The sequence below is a fragment of the Glarea lozoyensis genome (genome assembly GCF_000409485.1).
Source record: "Glarea lozoyensis ATCC 20868 chromosome Unknown GLAREA16, whole genome shotgun sequence".
Classification (NCBI taxonomy): domain Eukaryota; kingdom Fungi; phylum Ascomycota; class Leotiomycetes; order Helotiales; family Helotiaceae; genus Glarea; species Glarea lozoyensis.
In genome coordinates, this window is record NW_007360990.1 from 1,857,200 (window position 1) to 1,874,824 (window position 17,625).

Here is a 17,625-nt window from a genome sequence, read left to right on the forward strand (position 1 = left end):
ATTCGCCTTTTTCGCCTAAAGACAAGTGCCGCTTCTCCTTGAGTTTTAACTTTATAAATGCAATAGCTGATTCATGGAAGACTTTCAAAACATGGAGAGGAAAACGAAACCTAAATTTTGAAACGCTGCACGGATGCAAGTCCAGCAGCTTGTTCACCTTGAATCCTTTCCTTTCCGATTTTTAAGCGGCTTGGCTTTTGATAATTCAAACGAAGAGCTCCTATTGTAAAGAAGAAACGAGGAAAGAACGTATTCCAGTATTTGGGGAGTCGAAGTGGTTGTATGGTTGAACCTAAACATGCATCGTGATCAAAAAATCGGTAAGAGGCTTCGAGGCCACGTGATAGTTTGAACTGGAGCCAAGTCATGAAATCGTACCTATATCCAACATCTTATCTAAGATCTTATCCAACATCGATGCCCTGAACTATGTTTACATATGATACATGCCCAAGTCAATAATATTCAAACATGATCAAACCACACATCACTATATTCAAAAAATCAACTCAACCACGCCTCATCCAACCCCTCCACAAACCCCCTCTCCACCCCAAAAAAGCTCTTCCAAACATCAATCTCCATCCTCCACGGCCTCATCTGCACCGCCATAACGGCCGCACACGTCAATTTCAAACACTCATCCTCCGTCTCCCCCATAACCAGCAGCTTATCCCTCTTAATCTTCACCCTCCCATTAAAATAGGCTTCATGTGGTTCCACCCTCAATCTGATCGTGTGATGCATACTCCACTCGGAGCAGGGCATATCCTTGGGGATGAACATCCAGATGAAGCGACGGCCGAGGATATCTCTGAAGGAGGTGGCGTCGTGGTTGTGTGGGCCGATCATGAGAGGGTAGAAGTGAGGCGCGGACCAGAGACGGAGGACGGAGAAGCGGGCTTCGGGGTGTTTGGCTTGGAAGGCGGCGGCGGTGGTTTTGAAGGAGGGGATGAGGTAGGGGTTTTGCATGTGGGATCCCATGGTTATGTTGTCCATTTGATGGCGGTAGTCGATGAACATGTCGAGGGTGTTGGGGCGGGAGGGCTCGGTGGTACATGTTACCTGGCCGGAATAGTATTCGTCGGGGCGGGTGCGGATGACGCCTGCTTTGTATACTTTGGTGGTGTGTTAGACGTGTGATTAGGAGATGAGGAGAGGAATGCCTTACAATGTGCAATAATAGGTCGTGTTTTGAGATCCCACTCTTCTGGAAGAGCTTCCATATCCTCCTCATGTTTCATTTTATCCTCAGCTTCTTCGAAAGGTTGCCAGAATTTGGCAGATCTGTACATTGTTGAGGTCGAAGTGCGACAGTCTGGAACATGCTTCGCGCGCTCGGATTGGTTGAACATTAAGGAATCCTTGAACTTTGCACCCATCTCGGACTTTAGAAAGTCTGATCTGAAGAATGGCATTACTTTAGCAATTGCTTTCTGAGCGTCTTTTGAGTCTTCACGAACGACCTCCATTTCAGCCATTATAGTGAGGTGTATGAAACTCTTTTCGTTCGTCATTGATTTCTCACTGCGCCTGCCCCACTTGCGGAAGGTTTTCACCATATCCAGCATTTCAATGTATCGCTCCTGGGCAAGTGGCTCAAGGTCTGCCTTGTGCCACACTTCCTTGAAGACTTTGCAGCGTCAGCAACTTTTCGGTCTAGTATGGCAAAATAACTTACTTCGAGCCTTTTCTTTATCCAAATAAGTCATAAAGTCATCATCCATACGATCATGGTCCCCCAAGTCACGTTTATCGCGCGGCTTTGCCATACATTTCTTCATCAAATCCATGTAACCGGCTGGCAGGAGTTTATCAAGCAGCTCGTCAGAAATTTCCTTTCCATCATCGTCCGAGGTTGTTGACTCTTCGTGTTTACATTTCTCATGATCACCATCTTCGTCAGATCCGTTTGCAGTCCATGCATCGAGTTCATACTCATCCTCTGAAGATTCTGTCTGCCACGATTCACCATCATCCTCCGTCTCCGTCTCCAAATCAGAATCAACCAGGTCAAGTCCCCGCACAAAATTCTTTAGAGCGAAGCCATCATCTTCCCAAGCCTTGATAGGCGATATCTTTCCGATCAAGGAAGGATCCAGAGTCTTTTGTTGAAGTTCTTCGGGAAACAATATGGCGTCCTCGAGAGCATCGGCGTCATTGTAGAACAGTGACCTGGGAAATGGATTGGTAGGTTCAGGTGGCTCGGCACCATTCGCAATGCTAAGCTGAAATTCCGCCTTTCGGCGTTCCAGTTCCTCTTGCTGGCGTGTAATATCCTCCACTTCACCGTAGAAGAATTGTGTTTGCATACTATTCATCTGCTCCCAGATTGAGATAGTATCTTCTCCAGGACGAATGTCTTTGACACGCTCCGAATCTTCCGGACGGCACAAAGTTTTCAGGATCTCTGCCTCGGAGTTGTATAGATCTTTCCCTACACGGCATCGATGGGCTTTATAAAGCAACTGTGATACTGTCAGTCAAGGACCTACCAAAATGAAAGGCCTCTTACCCCCTGAACACAATTGAAAAGATGTGCGTACGAGTTCCCTGGTTCTAATTCCCAAATGTAGAGATCATAATACTCTTTGAACGAAAAGCGCCAATCCCTATGATGATCCATCTGTTCAAAGAACTTCGGTCCAACACTTGTGATTACATTCCATTCATTCTTAGAAGCTCGCCCTAATCCACTTTTCTCGCGGTGGATCCAACGTTGATCTTCCGGAGGCTTGATCAAGATCCGGCCAGTCTCTGCATCACGTACGAGAACAACTATCAAATGAGCCTGCAAGGCGAGATATTGAATGAGTCGTCGACTAACTTGGTCGTCCCGTTTGATATGAGCACACATGATGTTACGCGCCTCAAACATAGCATCTGTTTCCGTTAGTAGAATGACTAGAAAACAGTAATCAAAAAATAACTCACGAGCACGCCGGTTTTGTCCACGTCTTCCTCCTTGCGTGTGGCGAACAGTCAATTCCATCGCGTCCGGGCTATCTGATTCATAATACGTGATGAATCCCTAACACGGATTAGCATCTTGAACGAATACAGTCACAGACTAGAACGCCAATGAAGGGTCGTGCAAGAAAAGGTACCAACGTACGAGTTGTAACATCTGTTGTCTTGGACGGGATCCAACAAAATCTGCCCAATTGGCTCCCGGGAAGTAATGCCAGCAGGCTAAAATATTGAGTTCATAAAACTCATCCCAATGTCGACAGAGTGCGATGGCATCTTCCAGCCGGCTGTCTTTGGCAATGATGCAGAATTGAAGCCAGCCTTTGCGAGTCATGGCTTTGCTACTGGGATAGTTCCAAATACTTCGACCGCAAATGTTGACTTTGATCTTTTGTTGTTCAAGAGTCTCCTGTTCGCTTTGGCCAAAGTCAATCATGCCACCTCCCATCGTACCAAGAGCCTCATCAACACTCGTACCCTTGCCACTAGCCGCTCTTTCTTCCTTCTTTGCTGCAATCTTGTCTCGTTTCGATATCCACTTGTCAGGAAGAGCTCCAGGACGTTTTCCTCCCCAACCGTTCAAATAGGCAAGTTCATCCTTGGGACTTTCTGGTTTGACTGGTTTGGGCTCGTCGTCTTCCTCTTCATCTGCACGGAATAGATCGGCACAAGCATCTCGAATTTCTTGCAATCCCGGAGACTCCATTTTGAGGCAGAGATCCCTAAGAGCGGCTGGAGTGACTTCTTCGTCGGAAAGGAACTCTTCTACGCTTTTGGCTCGAAGAGCTGCTGGAAGCAAAGCAGCATGGCTCAGTAGAAGTCGACAGAATAACAGTTGCTTAATTTCGTACACTTCCTGCAAAAGTCTTTCGATCTCGTCTTCAGGAAATGTAACAGTTTTGAGTTCCATCACAGGATTTTCAACCGTACCGGCAATCATCAGACCGCGTGACTTGGTGCGATTGTATTGGGTGCCAAATTTTAGACGATTCACCATTTCTTCTTTGGTTTCGATCAGGCTTTTGTCTGGCGCTTGGTCCTGGGTCTTCGGTGTTACCGGTTCGACATTGCCAGTGCTGTTTGATGATTTCTTCTTTTTGGACTTTCTTGAGGAGGTCGTGGGTGTTGACTGACTAACTGAAGGAGCTTTGGCAGACTGCTTGGAAGGAGTAGTTGTGGCAGCAGGATTTGCGTTATTAGATGGGGCATCTACATCATGAGCGTCAGTCGATTCCCGTGGCTTAGAAGGCTCTATCCATAGGAAGTGCTCGATGAGATCTTGACAGCAGTCAGCAAATTTTGTGGCATGTCAGCGGTGATTGAAGTTGCGACTTAACATACCAATGTAATTGCCGCGAGAATCTTCCAACACGCCCTCAATAGGATCCCAGTCGATGTCCGACTCATCTTCAGCATCTCTTTCTGCTAGCCGCTCTTTGTAGACCTTCTCCAAGAAAGCATCTTGCCGTTGCTTATCTTCCTTGGCACGATGTTCCCGCATACGTTGTTCGGTAGCTTTCCAGTGCCGCTTCCATAATGCGGCTTCCATTTTGACCTTCTTCTGCTCCTTTTCTCGGTTTTGTTCCTCTTCCATCTGGCATCCCTGGACCCATTCGAACCATTTTTCGGTCTTATAAAGAACCTGTAACAAATCAGCGGAGCTCTCAAGTATGAGCTGGGCGTTTGAATTACCTCTGCGGTTCGGCGCTCAAGTCTCTCCAAAGCTTTGGCAATGGTAGCCTTTTGCCCTTGCAGTACATCCAGATATTTTTCGTGCCCATAATCCATATCCATGGAAAAGAAGCGACTGTGATGGAGCTTTCTTGCCCGAATTACACGATCCAAGAGTTGAAATTTAAGAAAGAGATGATCATGGAGCTCCTGGCACAGTTCTTTGGTATCAACATCTTCGAATGTTCTAGACGAAAGAGAGATTTTGGCATCCGCCAGGTATGTTGGTGGATTCGCCGACAGACTGTCAAGTTTTGCGTTTCGAAGTTTGTAACCACGGTAAAGACCTGGGAACAAAGTCAGTAAGTCTTATCATTATCAGAACAACTCGATGAGACTAGCATACCCTGACATTACTTCGAGTGAAAGGCACAGAATAGACCATTAATAGAAGTCGCCGTTTCCCCGCAAGTTTTCTCGTCCGAGACGTTCAACGCCCTGCATTGCCCGATAGAGTCCATTTTGAGATCGCGCAGCGAGCACAACACGAACCGATATGTAAAAGAGAAGGGAAGATAAGAAATTCAGGGAAAGTAGATTGAACCAGGAACCGGCTGATCCATTTGTACTCAACGATGAGAGCCTATGCTCGTGGTGTTGTCAAAGCTTAACTTTTGGGGACGCGACGCGCAAATCGAGCCATGACGGCTGTTTCAATGGAGCGGTGTGGGGAACTGGGTCTAGTCACATCTTCTGGACCGGGGGGGGGTTTCAGTATTCAGATCATATTTCGTCAAATAATTGAGAACTATTTTAAGGAGTTGGACGGGGTTTAAGTTCTTTTATTCAAAACAAGTTCGGGTGGTGCTTTGTGTTCATTTTGTGAGACAATAATGTTGCAGTTGAAAATGCTGCAGCATTGAAATCAAGCAGGTCAGCCGAGGCGGGGTAGTTACCTGGAGGGGAAAAGATAATTGCAGCGAACGGACGAGATGATATTGGATGAGTAGGTACCTAGGTATTGAGTAACGCTGATCACACAGACTAGCTATGATATTTTTAGTACAAGTAGGATCAAAGCTGCAAGAACAAAACCCCACGAAAAGCATCAAGAAATCAAAACCATACCAAAAATGCTACGAGCTTTCTGGCCTAGAACTAATGGCATGTACTCCAGCTACCCCTCGCATTTCCTTCCCCCGCACCCACAGGTCGCTAAGTAATTTCGACCACCACCCGGACCTACGAGTACTCTCCCAAAAGCATCGTGCTTTTGAGCCAGACAAGTCTTTTCCCTTCGACGACTATGCGATAATTGCTATCGCATAATATACTGGCCTTGGCAACCATCATGTAGGGGCGATGCGGTCTCGTACGGGATGGTAAGTACGTCTTTGTCCGCTGTCCGTCGACTCTCAGAGGCCCTCTCTTTTTCAATCTTGTAATGTCCGTCATATACGCTTGCTAACATTTTGTCGCAAGTCGAACATGCAGAAGCCGGAAACTTAAGTGTGACGAAGTGAAGCCAATCTGCGGACAATGTCGAAAAGGCTCCCGAGAATGCCAACCGAGTGTAGGAGTGGTTTTCAGACATCAGCAAAATGCGTCTATGAACCGTGTGGGTGAGGTCGATGATGGGAACGAGAAGCTCGGTGGATTCTACGCATACAGAAACTCTTTTAAAGAGAACCACGTGTGGGTAGATGTGCCAAAGAACAGTATGTGTCCAGCGGCTCTCGTGGCTGGGGTCAAGGCTGACGAAATATCGAAAGTTACATTTCACAATGTCGTAGACCCTTACAACATGGAAGCCACGCCTGAGCCGGAAGTAGCACCGAACGTCGAAACTCCTGTTGTTCCGCAGATGGACCAAGCGACAACCCATTATGTCCATACGAATTTTGATGGCGCAGCAGGATTGGAGGCTCTTTCAGCAGCCGCGACGGGTGCCTTTCCGTTCATACGCCCACTGCCAGTTGTCGAACAGCCATCTCCTCATTCTCTTAACAATATCAATTTTCTATTGAATCCCGCGGGGCCGGATAGTACCATCAGTGAGTAGCAAGCATAGACATAGATTATGGCGTACTCATCACTGTGTAGGTGTCCCTACAACTCCGATCGATCCTATTCTAGATCAACGTGTACTGCGACAGCCTTATGGCTCACCGGTAGTCGAAACACACGAAATAGCGTTTTTGTTACGCCACTTTGGTGAGACTACAGGCCAATGGTAAGGTTGGACAAGGACTGTGTTAGTGTTTACTAATTGTTCTCCAGGATGGACCTTTTTGATCTGGGGTGCTACTTTGCGCATCATGTTCCAGTCCAAGCCATCAGGAATCCTCTTGTACGGTATTCGGCCTGTGCTTACGCTGCGAAGCAGCTTGGGCGCGTCCGAGGGAGGAAAGCAGTAATTGGCGGGATTGTCACTCAACAAGCAGATATGGAACTGTATCCTCATCCAGAAACAGTTGACTGGGCTTACATTGGAGCCAAATACTATGATCTTGCGATATCATTACTAATGGAAGAGCTTTTGTCGTCTGGAAACCAAGGAAGTCAAGAAACGCCCCTAAGCCCAGTTACCCCTTTTGATGAGACATCAAGCCCTCAAATAAGTAACGCCTCGGCACGAAGTAAATCCAGAACGCCAGGCCACAAGAGGCAGCGGCTTTCGAAACCGGTCATAGTAGCGAACGCCGATGAGACACTCGGTGCAGCTGCTATTTTGTGCGTATATGAGTTTTTAGACAACGCTAATACCGCATGGTCTCGTCATCTCAGTGGGACAAAATCTTTGTTTGATTTCGCCGAGAAAGAAGGAATGATGCCTGTAGAATCGCCAACAAGTCCTGGTGCATTATCACAACGGATAAAACCCTCGCGAGCACGCAGAGCGACTTTCTGGAATTTTGCACGGCAAGACTTTCTAGCTGCTTGTGAGTGGCAACTGCGTCAAGTTTTGTTGAGAGTACCACTAACAGTATTTTAGTTATAAACGAGGGTCATACGAGATTAAACACTGAAGACCTCGGTCTTTGGAGAGCTGCAGGACTTCTCATAGACGACGCTGGCTTTGTAGTTCCAAGCAATACCGAGGACTCGCATTTCCCAGAGCGGCAAATTACCATGCGCGAAGATATGATTTCCAACGCACTCATCTGGATAATGTCGAAATTAATCAACTACTTTGCTTCTGGAGATTCTGTGGACAACGTCTATCCCCAAGATCGAGCAAGCCCGAATGCATTCATAGGTATAAACCAGATGCTTCTGCTGGAGCGATGGAGAGAGCTTGAAAAAGAGCTCGATGTATGGTATCAAGGATTACCAGATACATTTAAGCCTTGCGCTCAATTACCTCCCATAACAGATGGAACTGTCCCTCGCGACTCGCCGAGGAATGTCTTTTCTGAAGTATGGTACAGCATACCTATGTGTGCCTCGACGATGCAGTCATATCATATGGCAAGAATACTTCTCCTGATCAATAGGCCTCATGAATCGACCGTTCGTCGAACCACACTTACCAGTCGGCTGCATTCCTATCGATCAATTGACGCTGCTGTTCGCGACCACAGCCACCAGATTTGTAGCATTGCACTTGGTCGACCAGAAGGTAGTGTCAGAATCCATCAGGTTCAACCACTCTTTGTTGCAGGTCAGTGCATGCACGAAACACGTGAGCGCCGTGTTATTCTGGATCTACTGCGAGGTGTGGAATATGACTTGGGATGGGCGACTGATTACCGCGTTCAACAGTTATTGAAAGAGTGGAACTGGTCCGGGGAGCTCAGCTGAACGATCAAATCACGTCGCTGTACTGGTTTGAAACAAAGCCTTTCACGCTTATCTATGGTTGTCCCAAAGTTATCGGGGGGCAAAAGAGAACAAACTCTTCGACGACGCTTGTTCTGGCCGCCTTTGTTTGGAACATCCTCAAATTTTGCGAGAACAGTCCATTGAACAATATATATTTACACAACACGCGAAGAATTATTGAATCTAATCCAACCCGAAATACCTCCAAGTAATACAAGAGTTGTTTGATACTAACTCTAGATATTATAATTTGACAGCATTTTCGCGTAACATCAATTGCAAGCCACGATGTCGAATGCTCAAAGGCAAGATATTGAGAAGCCGAAAGGCCAGGAGACAAGATCTCGTCGCGGTGGTTTCACACGTTGGGATCGTAAAGACGATACTTTCTCTCCTCCAACCGGTCCAAAGGCCGACAGACAGCACAGCGGACAGAACGATACGTACTCTCCCTTGGCGTCGGGTTTAGGCGCATACGATCGCTATGGTTCAAAAAGACAAGGTAACAACTCTCGTCGGCGCTCAAGCATTTATAGCAGTTACAATCAGCGATCATACGATACTGACTCCCGTAATCCTAGATCCAACGCTCATTATAGCTACGATACGCGGGAACGAGATAATGCCGCTCATTGTCCTTCAAGCCCATATAATAATCACAACCCCGGGAAACATGATAACGATCCTCGTTCTCCCAAGTCCAGCGCTCATAGTCGCTGGGATGCACCGAAAAGAGACCCGAAATCTCGTCGTCGGTCTAGCATTTACGGCTTGAACCCCAACTCACTTCCCCTCGGATCGAAGTTCAGCAACCATCGTCGTGATCGGCCCAGTTCTCGCTCTCCCAGAGCAGTCAATCTAGGAATGGGTTCACGACTCAATAGCCCTAAAGGCCGCGAGAGTCCTTATAGAGTCATCGCCAAGTCGTCTCCATCCCCACGCAAACAACAGTCTACGTACAAACCGACGGATTACGAAGTCATTCACTTCCTTCTAGACCTTGATTCTCATTCGTCTCTCCTACAGGACAAATATCAAAGGGATAAATTCCAGAATGCAATGGCGCATTGTCAGGATATGATCCGAATGCACGTTATTCAGGTCGAAGGGGAAATGGACTGGCAGGTCACTGATGCGCCCGTTATTTCGCAAGCACAGCCCTCTTGGGATCAGAGATTTGAGCCGTACTTTAGCTTGGAGGATGTGCTACTTGGACAGACTCAGATTTATCATCTTGAGCAAGGTGGCTATCATGCTCATGGTCAAGATACATACTATCCTCCTAGTCCAGATCCTTATTGTCCACCCATTCAGGAGGAGTATAATCCTGCCGCGCAGGGTAGCTGTCATTCTGCTGCACAAAGCGAATATTCTCTCGAGGAGGGTGAAATCTATGATCTTGGCAATGATGGATTACCACCTCCTTTCACGGACACATATATTCCTCCTGAATTAGATCAGTATATACCTACGAATCCAGATGAGTACATCGCTCATATGAAGCGCGAAGATCTGGAGCTGGAGTTGGATTTTATACCGACTTATATGGGATAGGAAATTTCTTGCTTGGATTTGGGTTTGGATGCACATCAAGATTCGAATTTGGATTGAGATGGGCAGTGGGTCTGGATTTCAAAAGTTTGAATTGCTATAGATAGAAAAAAATATATGGGGCTTAGAAAAAATATGAGAATAGAAACGATTTGTTTGATAAAAAATTTGGCTTGCATGAATGTGACTTTTGTTTTTTGGTTGAAAAGCGGTGATTTGTGGATAGTATGATGGGGATGGGTATATAATTTTCTTCTGTTCGATTGACAATTCGGTACTATTGATTCGAAATTCATACGTTGAGTCGTGAGTGGTTTGGTTGGATCGTGAGTCGTTTGAGATTGAGAAAATGTAAGGCGAAGGAGTTGTGGGTTTGAAAGTGCCAGCACGTCGACGACTGATGTGGTACTGCGTTTTCGCTATGCTATGCAGACTGTATTTCGAGACATGCATGTTACATTTCTGCATTCTGCAGATGTATATGCGGGGGTGGGGTTATTCCGTGGGGTACATGATGCATGCAATTCAACCATTTTTCTGAGCTCGCAGGTAGGAAGTCGTGGCTGTTGTTTAGTGGATTGGTATTGGGGAAGATGGAGTTGGGTAGCTTTGCTTTTCTGCTATGTAGAGCGAATTGGAAGAATGAGAGCTTTGATCCGCGAAGAGGACTAGGCAGTTCTTGACGCGGAAGGGATTAGGGAGATGGAGTTTGGCAATTGAAATGTCGTTAGTACAAGTAGTAAGGTACTTTTGGTTTGTGGTGGGTTTGATGAGGGTGGGGAGGTGTTGTGCGTAGGTCTGTTGGGGATGTGGGTTTTAGTGCAGAAGGAAGAACGTAATGCGTTCAGGTGCGGATAGTTTCTTCATCGTTGATTTTACGTAATTGTTATGTAAATTTAGCGTAGGTTTCTTGTGTTGTTCCTTAATGTGGAGGTATTGGTCGGAGGTTGAAGTGTTAAGCTATCTCCAGGAAAAGGTCCACACTTACTCAGCGCATTTCACTAGACCTCTATACGTCTAAATCTTCATCTGATTGAAGTAGTGGACTCAATTCATTGCGAGTGAATATGTTGCGATGTGCAACAAAAATTCCAAATATAGACGTCTCACGTTATAGATATCTCGAGCGAGTGAAATTCCTGTCTATTTAGCGATACTTTGTGAAGGCAAGCCAACGAAGACAGAAAAGGAGTAACAGAAGAAATCGGTTCTCTTTCTGCTTGGATGTAATGCAATATGCAACAGTTCGTGCTTTCGGGATTTGATTTTATAGATATCTCGAGTTGTAAGTTTAGACTCTATGTAAAGTGTTCCTGTACACTTCTCCTTCTTACCACGAGTACCACGATACAGGCAAAACTGAAGTCAAAGCAGTTAGCAAAACTCAATTCCATCTCTGCGTGAATATATTGCGACATGCAACAAAACTTCTAATAAATGTGGTGAAAGATGTATTCCTCGAGTCGTAAGTGTCTGGAACCAAGATATTCAGCATTTCTCAGTGAAGGCAGGTCAGATCAAAACGCATGAGTAATGAAAGAAAGTCAATTCGTTTCTGGGTGAACATATTGCGACGTGCAACAAAACTCGAGATGTAAATAAATAGGCTTGTAGCTGGTTCGGGTACTAAAAGGCCTCGAGCGAATCCCTTGTGCTATTCTTTGTAGATGTAAGTCCACCGAGATTAGAAGATATGAAGATCAACGAATGATGTAGAGCCACAATGTGAACGAGAACTTGATGTGATGTGTAACAAAGCTCCAGACATGTGCTTTAGCTTGTATATGTCTTGACTTTCGAGACATGGTTGTCTCGAGCAGATGCCCTATTTATTCTAGCGAAGATAAGTCAATAGAGTCTACGTAGACAAAGTGTAAATAACAGAAGATATCTATTCATTCCCGCGTGAATATATTACGTTGTGCAACAAAACTCGGAGCTTCACTTTTTTTACTCTTTTGAGCTAGATACTCCGATGAATTGAAGATATGTTGCGCTATCTCTGGTGAAGATGAGACAAGGAAGAATGAGAGATGAGAGATGAGAGAAGAGAGAAAATTGAAACAAAGAACGAAAGAAATACTCTGTTTGAATGTAACTACATGGCGACATGCAATAAAACTGAACTTGGAATGCACCAAGTCAAAGACGTGTAGTAGCGACGTAAAGATGTGTAAGCTGTTTCATACCGAAGCTCGGTCGAAATGGACGGGGTAATTGTGGCTAGACTGTGTATCATCTTGTGTCATTGTGAATGACTGCGATATACAACAAGAACTTGAAATGAAGATATCCTGGATCATAGATGCTTTGTATTGGGTTAGATTGGTTTGGAGTCATTTGTCGAGTGGATGAAGATTGCTCAACATCTACGAGGTATTAATCAATGAGAAGGCATTAGAGGCTCAAGACATGTCTTCGTAACTTAAATATCCCAGCCTCAAGCTCTGTTGCATAGCGCTCCAAATTCACGCTCAAACATTATAGTTCTTCCACCGTTACTATTTAGCAATATGTATATTTGAAAAGGACAGCTGTAAGAGTATATCTGAAAGAAATTAAACTATTGTTTATTGGAGAGTGTATGATTGCGATATATAACAATTTTTTTGAAATAGACTTCTTTAGTTATATACATTTTGATCGTGGAAGTGATGATTCATTGATTTATAGAGTAGCTAATAGTATATTTATAAGAACAAAAATGAGAGGAATTTGGTATAGATTACATGTAATGTGTAACCGCAACGTAACTTGAAATCTAGATATCGCAAGGCATAAAAGTTCCGATTGATAGCTATATTTATTGATCCAATCTTGGCGAAGATAAGTAAATAGAGACAAGATGACAGCAACGCGATTGATTGGCCTATTGGAGTGAACACCGCGGCGATGTGCATTAAACTTCAAAATTTATGGCTATGATTTATGGAAATTGCACTGGGAATTTGAGTACAGGCCATGTTAAGTTATCTTTAACAAGTCTAGGTATTGTTATTATAGACAAATGGATAGTAAGGAGATAAAGTCAACCGTTCTGGGTGAACGTTTCTGCGAGATCCAACAAAATCCAGACACAAATTTCCTGGATTGGAACTTTCACTAGATCGTGCAAACGGGAGATTTCTCAAACTCTTTTTAGTAAAGCTAAAGTGATGAAATCATAAATAAACCAACAGGACTAAGAGAACTTGATATTTTAAGGTCTTATATAACAAAACCAAAACATCAATAATATAATTTTCCGGAATAACTTGACTTTAAGCCTTCTTGAAATATATAAAACTACCGCCAACACGGAACCGGAAAAATAGGGAGAATAGAATTTGGCTTTTGACGTGAATTTTGTGCGATGTGCAACAAAAGTCAAAATTTAGACAGACATCTTGAGTTATGAGCGTTTTGACTTATAGGATGTATCAAATTACATGCGTCTTGGGTGACATATGGTGAAAGCTGTTTTAACCGAAATCAAAGCAGTGACAAGAGAAACTGGACTTTGGGGGTGAACTTTGATCGATGTGCAACAAAACTTTTGATGACCTGGTATCAGAAAATGTCGAATGTTGAGACTCATTAAAAGGTAACTGCGGGAGTGGTGAGTCAAGGTCTGTTTGTCTGATGGTAGGATGTCGGTTGCTTAGAGCTGCAGGTTCGCTAACGTCTGGTATATATATATTCTAGATATGCTTAAAAAACATTAACCTCGCTAGAGAAATTTATATTGTCAAGCTACTAGAGATGTAGGACGTACTCTTTATTTAAACGATATGCGAATGCTTGACAGTATAATAATTGCCGACTTGAATGAACTTGAAGAAGGATCATGTTCTAGGTGCCAGAATGCTTTATGGACCTTGTAGAATTTTGATATTACTGTGGCTTCGTCAAAATGCTAACGAGGCTGTATCTTGATAAATATAGTGCACTTTTGCGAGCTAGTAGCAGTGAAGACGATTCACATGTTGTTAACATGAAAATGTGGGAAGCATCATGAATTGCTAGCCAAATTAGGAGAGCTCGGGCTCGGAGGAGGTAGAATTAAAGGGTGGTCCAAGCTTAAGCTAATCCACCACTTTCTTATTCCCACCCCATCGTATTTTAAAGTATGCAGGCACGTCAGTTCGCATGCGCCAGGAATTTGACAGCAACAACATTCCCATCACTCTTCAACGCCAACTGCAGCCTCATCCAACATCTCAACCCGCTTGAACTATTCAATCAGATACCGCGACCATGACTACCGACTACAACTCCCAGAAGGTGCCCGAATTGAAGAAACTGTTGAGCGACCGCGGTCTTCCTATCTCTGGAAATAAGGCGGATCTCATTGCGCGCCTTCAAGAAAATGACAAGAAGGGTCCCAGCGGCGCAAGTAAGTCTTCTTTACTGGAGAGGGATGTGTGTAACGCAATCGGATGCGCATACTGATGGTAATTGTTAGCCGGCGAGGACGAAATAGATTGGGATGAGGATGACGCCAAAGCTACCACCGAGCCAGCAGCTGCGGCGGTCGCTGCTGGCGGACAAGGACAGGTCGCGAATCCTGCCGCAGTCCCAAACCAGAAAGTAGATGTCGACCCTTCCAAGACTGATGATTTGAAAGTCGTCGCGGAAGGTGAACCAAAAACAACAGAAGCGCCAGTAACAGCAGAGACTACTACTGAAGCTGCCCCTCCCACCGAAGCCGAAGCGCCAAAGCAAGACTTCACAGCTGGCATCTCTCAGTCGAGCGCGGATGTAGAGGCAGAAAAACGAGCAGCGCGAGCGAAAAGATTCGGTCTTACTGTGGATGATGAGGCGCAAAAGCTAGCAGAGCGTGCTAAGAAGTTTGGAATCGAGAAAGCCGACGAGACTGTAAAGGGCCTTGATTCAGCGTTACCAGAGGGAAGACAAAAGAGGAATAGAGAAGAGAGACCAGGCGGACAGGGCGGCCGCAATGCGAAAAGACAGACACCCGATAGGAGAACAGCACCTACGGCAAAACCAGCTGCGGCTGCGAAAAAGACCGGGAAACTTATTGATGATCCTGTAGAGAAAGCAAAGGCGGAGGCACGAGCGAAGAGATTCCAAGCTGCCACTTGAGCAATATCAATGGTACGAGGATACAAAATTTGCTTCGCTGAGGATCGTTGAGAACCAAACAGAACGCCCAAATGTACACTAGATATTATGGAACGGCAATTAGAACCGAATTTGGCGGGTATGGCGTCTTCAAAATTTCCGTACTGCGATGGTTTGTGGCATCTCACACAGACCAACATTTCCTTTCCGTTGTTTGTTTCCAAATCGAGCTATTTCTGGTATTCAGACGCAAGCTGGAACGGTCGACGCACGTACTAAGGACCATGGCTTGCTGATTGACGACATTTATGTCGATGTCTCAAATCTTCTGGCAGATTATTGAATTCTTTCCCTTCAAATCAAGGTCATGGGTTGCAGCGGATCGACGGATTCGTTCAACATCGGAAAAGGGAAACCCAAACCTAGTTGATCTGGGAGTTCACAGGCTTTGTGCTACAGACCGTGTCGTTCCTGGAACGTTTGATGTACATCAAAAAGGACGAATGAGCCTCCAGAGTCGGACTTTGCGCTTCTTACAGGCTCGAGATAACTGATGGATCCAAAAGCCATCTCTTACGATCTGGGTCTAGGAACAATACTGACTAATAAGCTTCACCCGAATACCATGCTCGGAGGTACTGGGTTACTACGTGAAGAGAATAGCATAGCGAATGAGAATGGAGAGTTGGGTGCTACTGACTTTAATAGGCTCGACAGATTGAGTGCTGACGGTCTACACGCTTAAAAGGGACTATGCTCCATGTGCACATGGGTTTCGACGGACGGTACGGGAAGTCTTACAAGTGACAGAAAGGTCTTTGGCATGTCAACCATACAGAGTCCTTAGATGCCTTTTCGTCAAAGTTGGCACTACTAGGATTGAGGACACCCTCTCGTCGTCACGTTATCAAAAACGTCTCCAGACTCCCTTCCACACCTTTTCTTAAACCGCTTCGATCCATCCAATGACAGCCCATACAACCCTGCTCTTTGAAAACGGCCTGCTTAATCCCCCGAATGCTAGTGAACGCGGGGTGAGCTATCAGAAGATGGCTGTCATCGGCCCAAATAAACGCGGATGATATCGTGGTACAGGAAACCAACTCTCTTCATTTCCCTTTTCACGTTTGTCGAAGATTTTCTTCGCCTGCCACGTCAAGGCATGAATTACAAGAAATTTTGAGACTGTGGCGAGTGCATTGCAGGACCTGGAATCCCGTCCATCAAACTTCGCCACAACGCCACCGTCGATGAATAATTGGCGCCGCCAGCGCACCAACGCGCTAATGCAGCGCTTCAGCTTGTACTGTCTTCGAAAGCTCGTGACTCTGAGTAATTTGGAACTTGGAAGAGGGTTTGGGAGGCGATGAAGATGACTGGTTTGCCAGCAAAGTCCCTAATACAGTCGGAAATTTCGATCACCGGACTGTGTTTGCCAGACACTGTGAGAAAGTGACAAGTATTCCGCAATTCATTTGATGGTATAACTCGTCGTTCAAACGGAAAAGTGGGATTCCTGCTAGCAAATCAATGTTCCGAGGACCGGGGCCGCTGTCTCGGCTGTCAAAATCCTAGCTGAGATACGGGAGTTGTGGACGATCACGAATATCCAAAGGATTGACCGTTTGCACACTATTTGTGACTCGATTTGACACTGGCGAAAGTTTAAAGTTTGCAGCTTTTGATCCTTCAGTTGTTAAAGCTGATGAGGGGACGGGTAGGGCGAGACATGTGGCATCAACACGGCTTCGAAGCGATTTTCAGGGGGGCTGATTCTCGCTTGGCGAATCAACAGCCAGCGGCTGGAAGTCACTGTGAATTGTCCATTGGTCGACAAAAGTTTGCGGCCAACAAATGAGATTTCAAAGATCTCTAGTATCAAGCCAATATTATTCAGGATTCCATCGTCACCGAATCGAATACTGTCTTCACGTCTCCGCCGTCTGTGATTCTTTGGTTGACTTGCGGCTTTGGCCGCCCATAAGGATTCATCTCCTGGGCATGTCCTTGAGGAATTGCGGGATTGTATAGCGGCCCTGGCGATTGCGAGACGATCCGTTCTATGCCGCACCTGAAGAACAACATCTTTAATGGACTCAAACAAGTCGCATAAGAAAGTTCAAAGTCAGCAGATCGCGAAGGAGCCTGGAAATGCTGAAAGCTGACGACGGGTCATTCGGGCATGAGCGAAGGGTCGGCGCAGAGAGACCGCTTAAGAGACCCAATGATTCGCAAATGATTTTCGCTGTTTTCAGAAATTCATGGACGGTGAGGCGCTGACTGATCCACGATGTTCAAGCGCACTGGCACTGGGCGTAACTAACCCCACTACCTTATGTCCAGCATGGGGATCTTGTAGATCACCGTGGTCACTAAAATAGATCTCTTGCGACAAGCGCCATCGCGTGTCGGCCATCTCGAATTCCTGTCCACAGAGAAGTCTCGTTGTCACTCCGTACCGTGCTTTGCAGCTGCTCGCTCGCTGTTGGCTTGATATGAACCACTTTTCCCACGCCCCTCCATACGTCTCCTGCAGCAGGTGAC

The 17,625-nt window shown here is 45.6% G+C and overlaps 4 protein-coding genes across 4 annotated transcripts; 3 read left to right on the top strand and 1 right to left on the bottom strand.

Moving 5' to 3' along the window:
- Positions 1-504: 504 nt before the first annotated feature.
- On the bottom strand, positions 505-5,162 carry GLAREA_07877 (uncharacterized protein; the record flags this gene model as incomplete). Its single annotated transcript, XM_008082564.1, has 9 exons — positions 505-1,118; positions 1,172-1,633; positions 1,682-2,468; positions 2,516-2,883; positions 2,935-3,031; positions 3,116-4,248; positions 4,312-4,612; positions 4,663-4,988; positions 5,084-5,162. 9 exons carry the CDS (start codon positions 5,160-5,162, stop codon positions 505-507), a joined length of 4,167 nt encoding a protein of 1,388 aa, XP_008080755.1.
- A 1,088-nt stretch (positions 5,163-6,250) lies between these two features.
- GLAREA_07878 (uncharacterized protein) lies at positions 6,251-8,445 on the top strand (the record flags this gene model as incomplete). The annotated part of the gene is made up of 4 exons (XM_008082565.1): positions 6,251-6,695; positions 6,745-6,874; positions 6,922-7,583; positions 7,637-8,445. 4 exons carry the CDS (start codon positions 6,251-6,253, stop codon positions 8,443-8,445), a joined length of 2,046 nt encoding a protein of 681 aa, XP_008080756.1.
- Positions 8,446-8,754: 309 nt separating this feature from the next.
- GLAREA_07879 (uncharacterized protein) lies at positions 8,755-10,020 on the top strand (the record flags this gene model as incomplete). The annotated part of the gene is made up of 1 exon (XM_008082566.1): positions 8,755-10,020. The coding sequence occupies one exon, from the start codon at positions 8,755-8,757 to the stop codon at positions 10,018-10,020; it is 1,266 nt and encodes a 421-aa protein (XP_008080757.1).
- A 4,233-nt stretch (positions 10,021-14,253) lies between these two features.
- Positions 14,254-15,102, top strand: GLAREA_07880 (SAP; the record flags this gene model as incomplete). The annotated part of the gene is made up of 2 exons (XM_008082567.1): positions 14,254-14,392; positions 14,462-15,102. 2 exons carry the CDS (start codon positions 14,254-14,256, stop codon positions 15,100-15,102), a joined length of 780 nt encoding a protein of 259 aa, XP_008080758.1.
- Between the last annotated feature and the right edge of the window lie 2,523 nt (positions 15,103-17,625).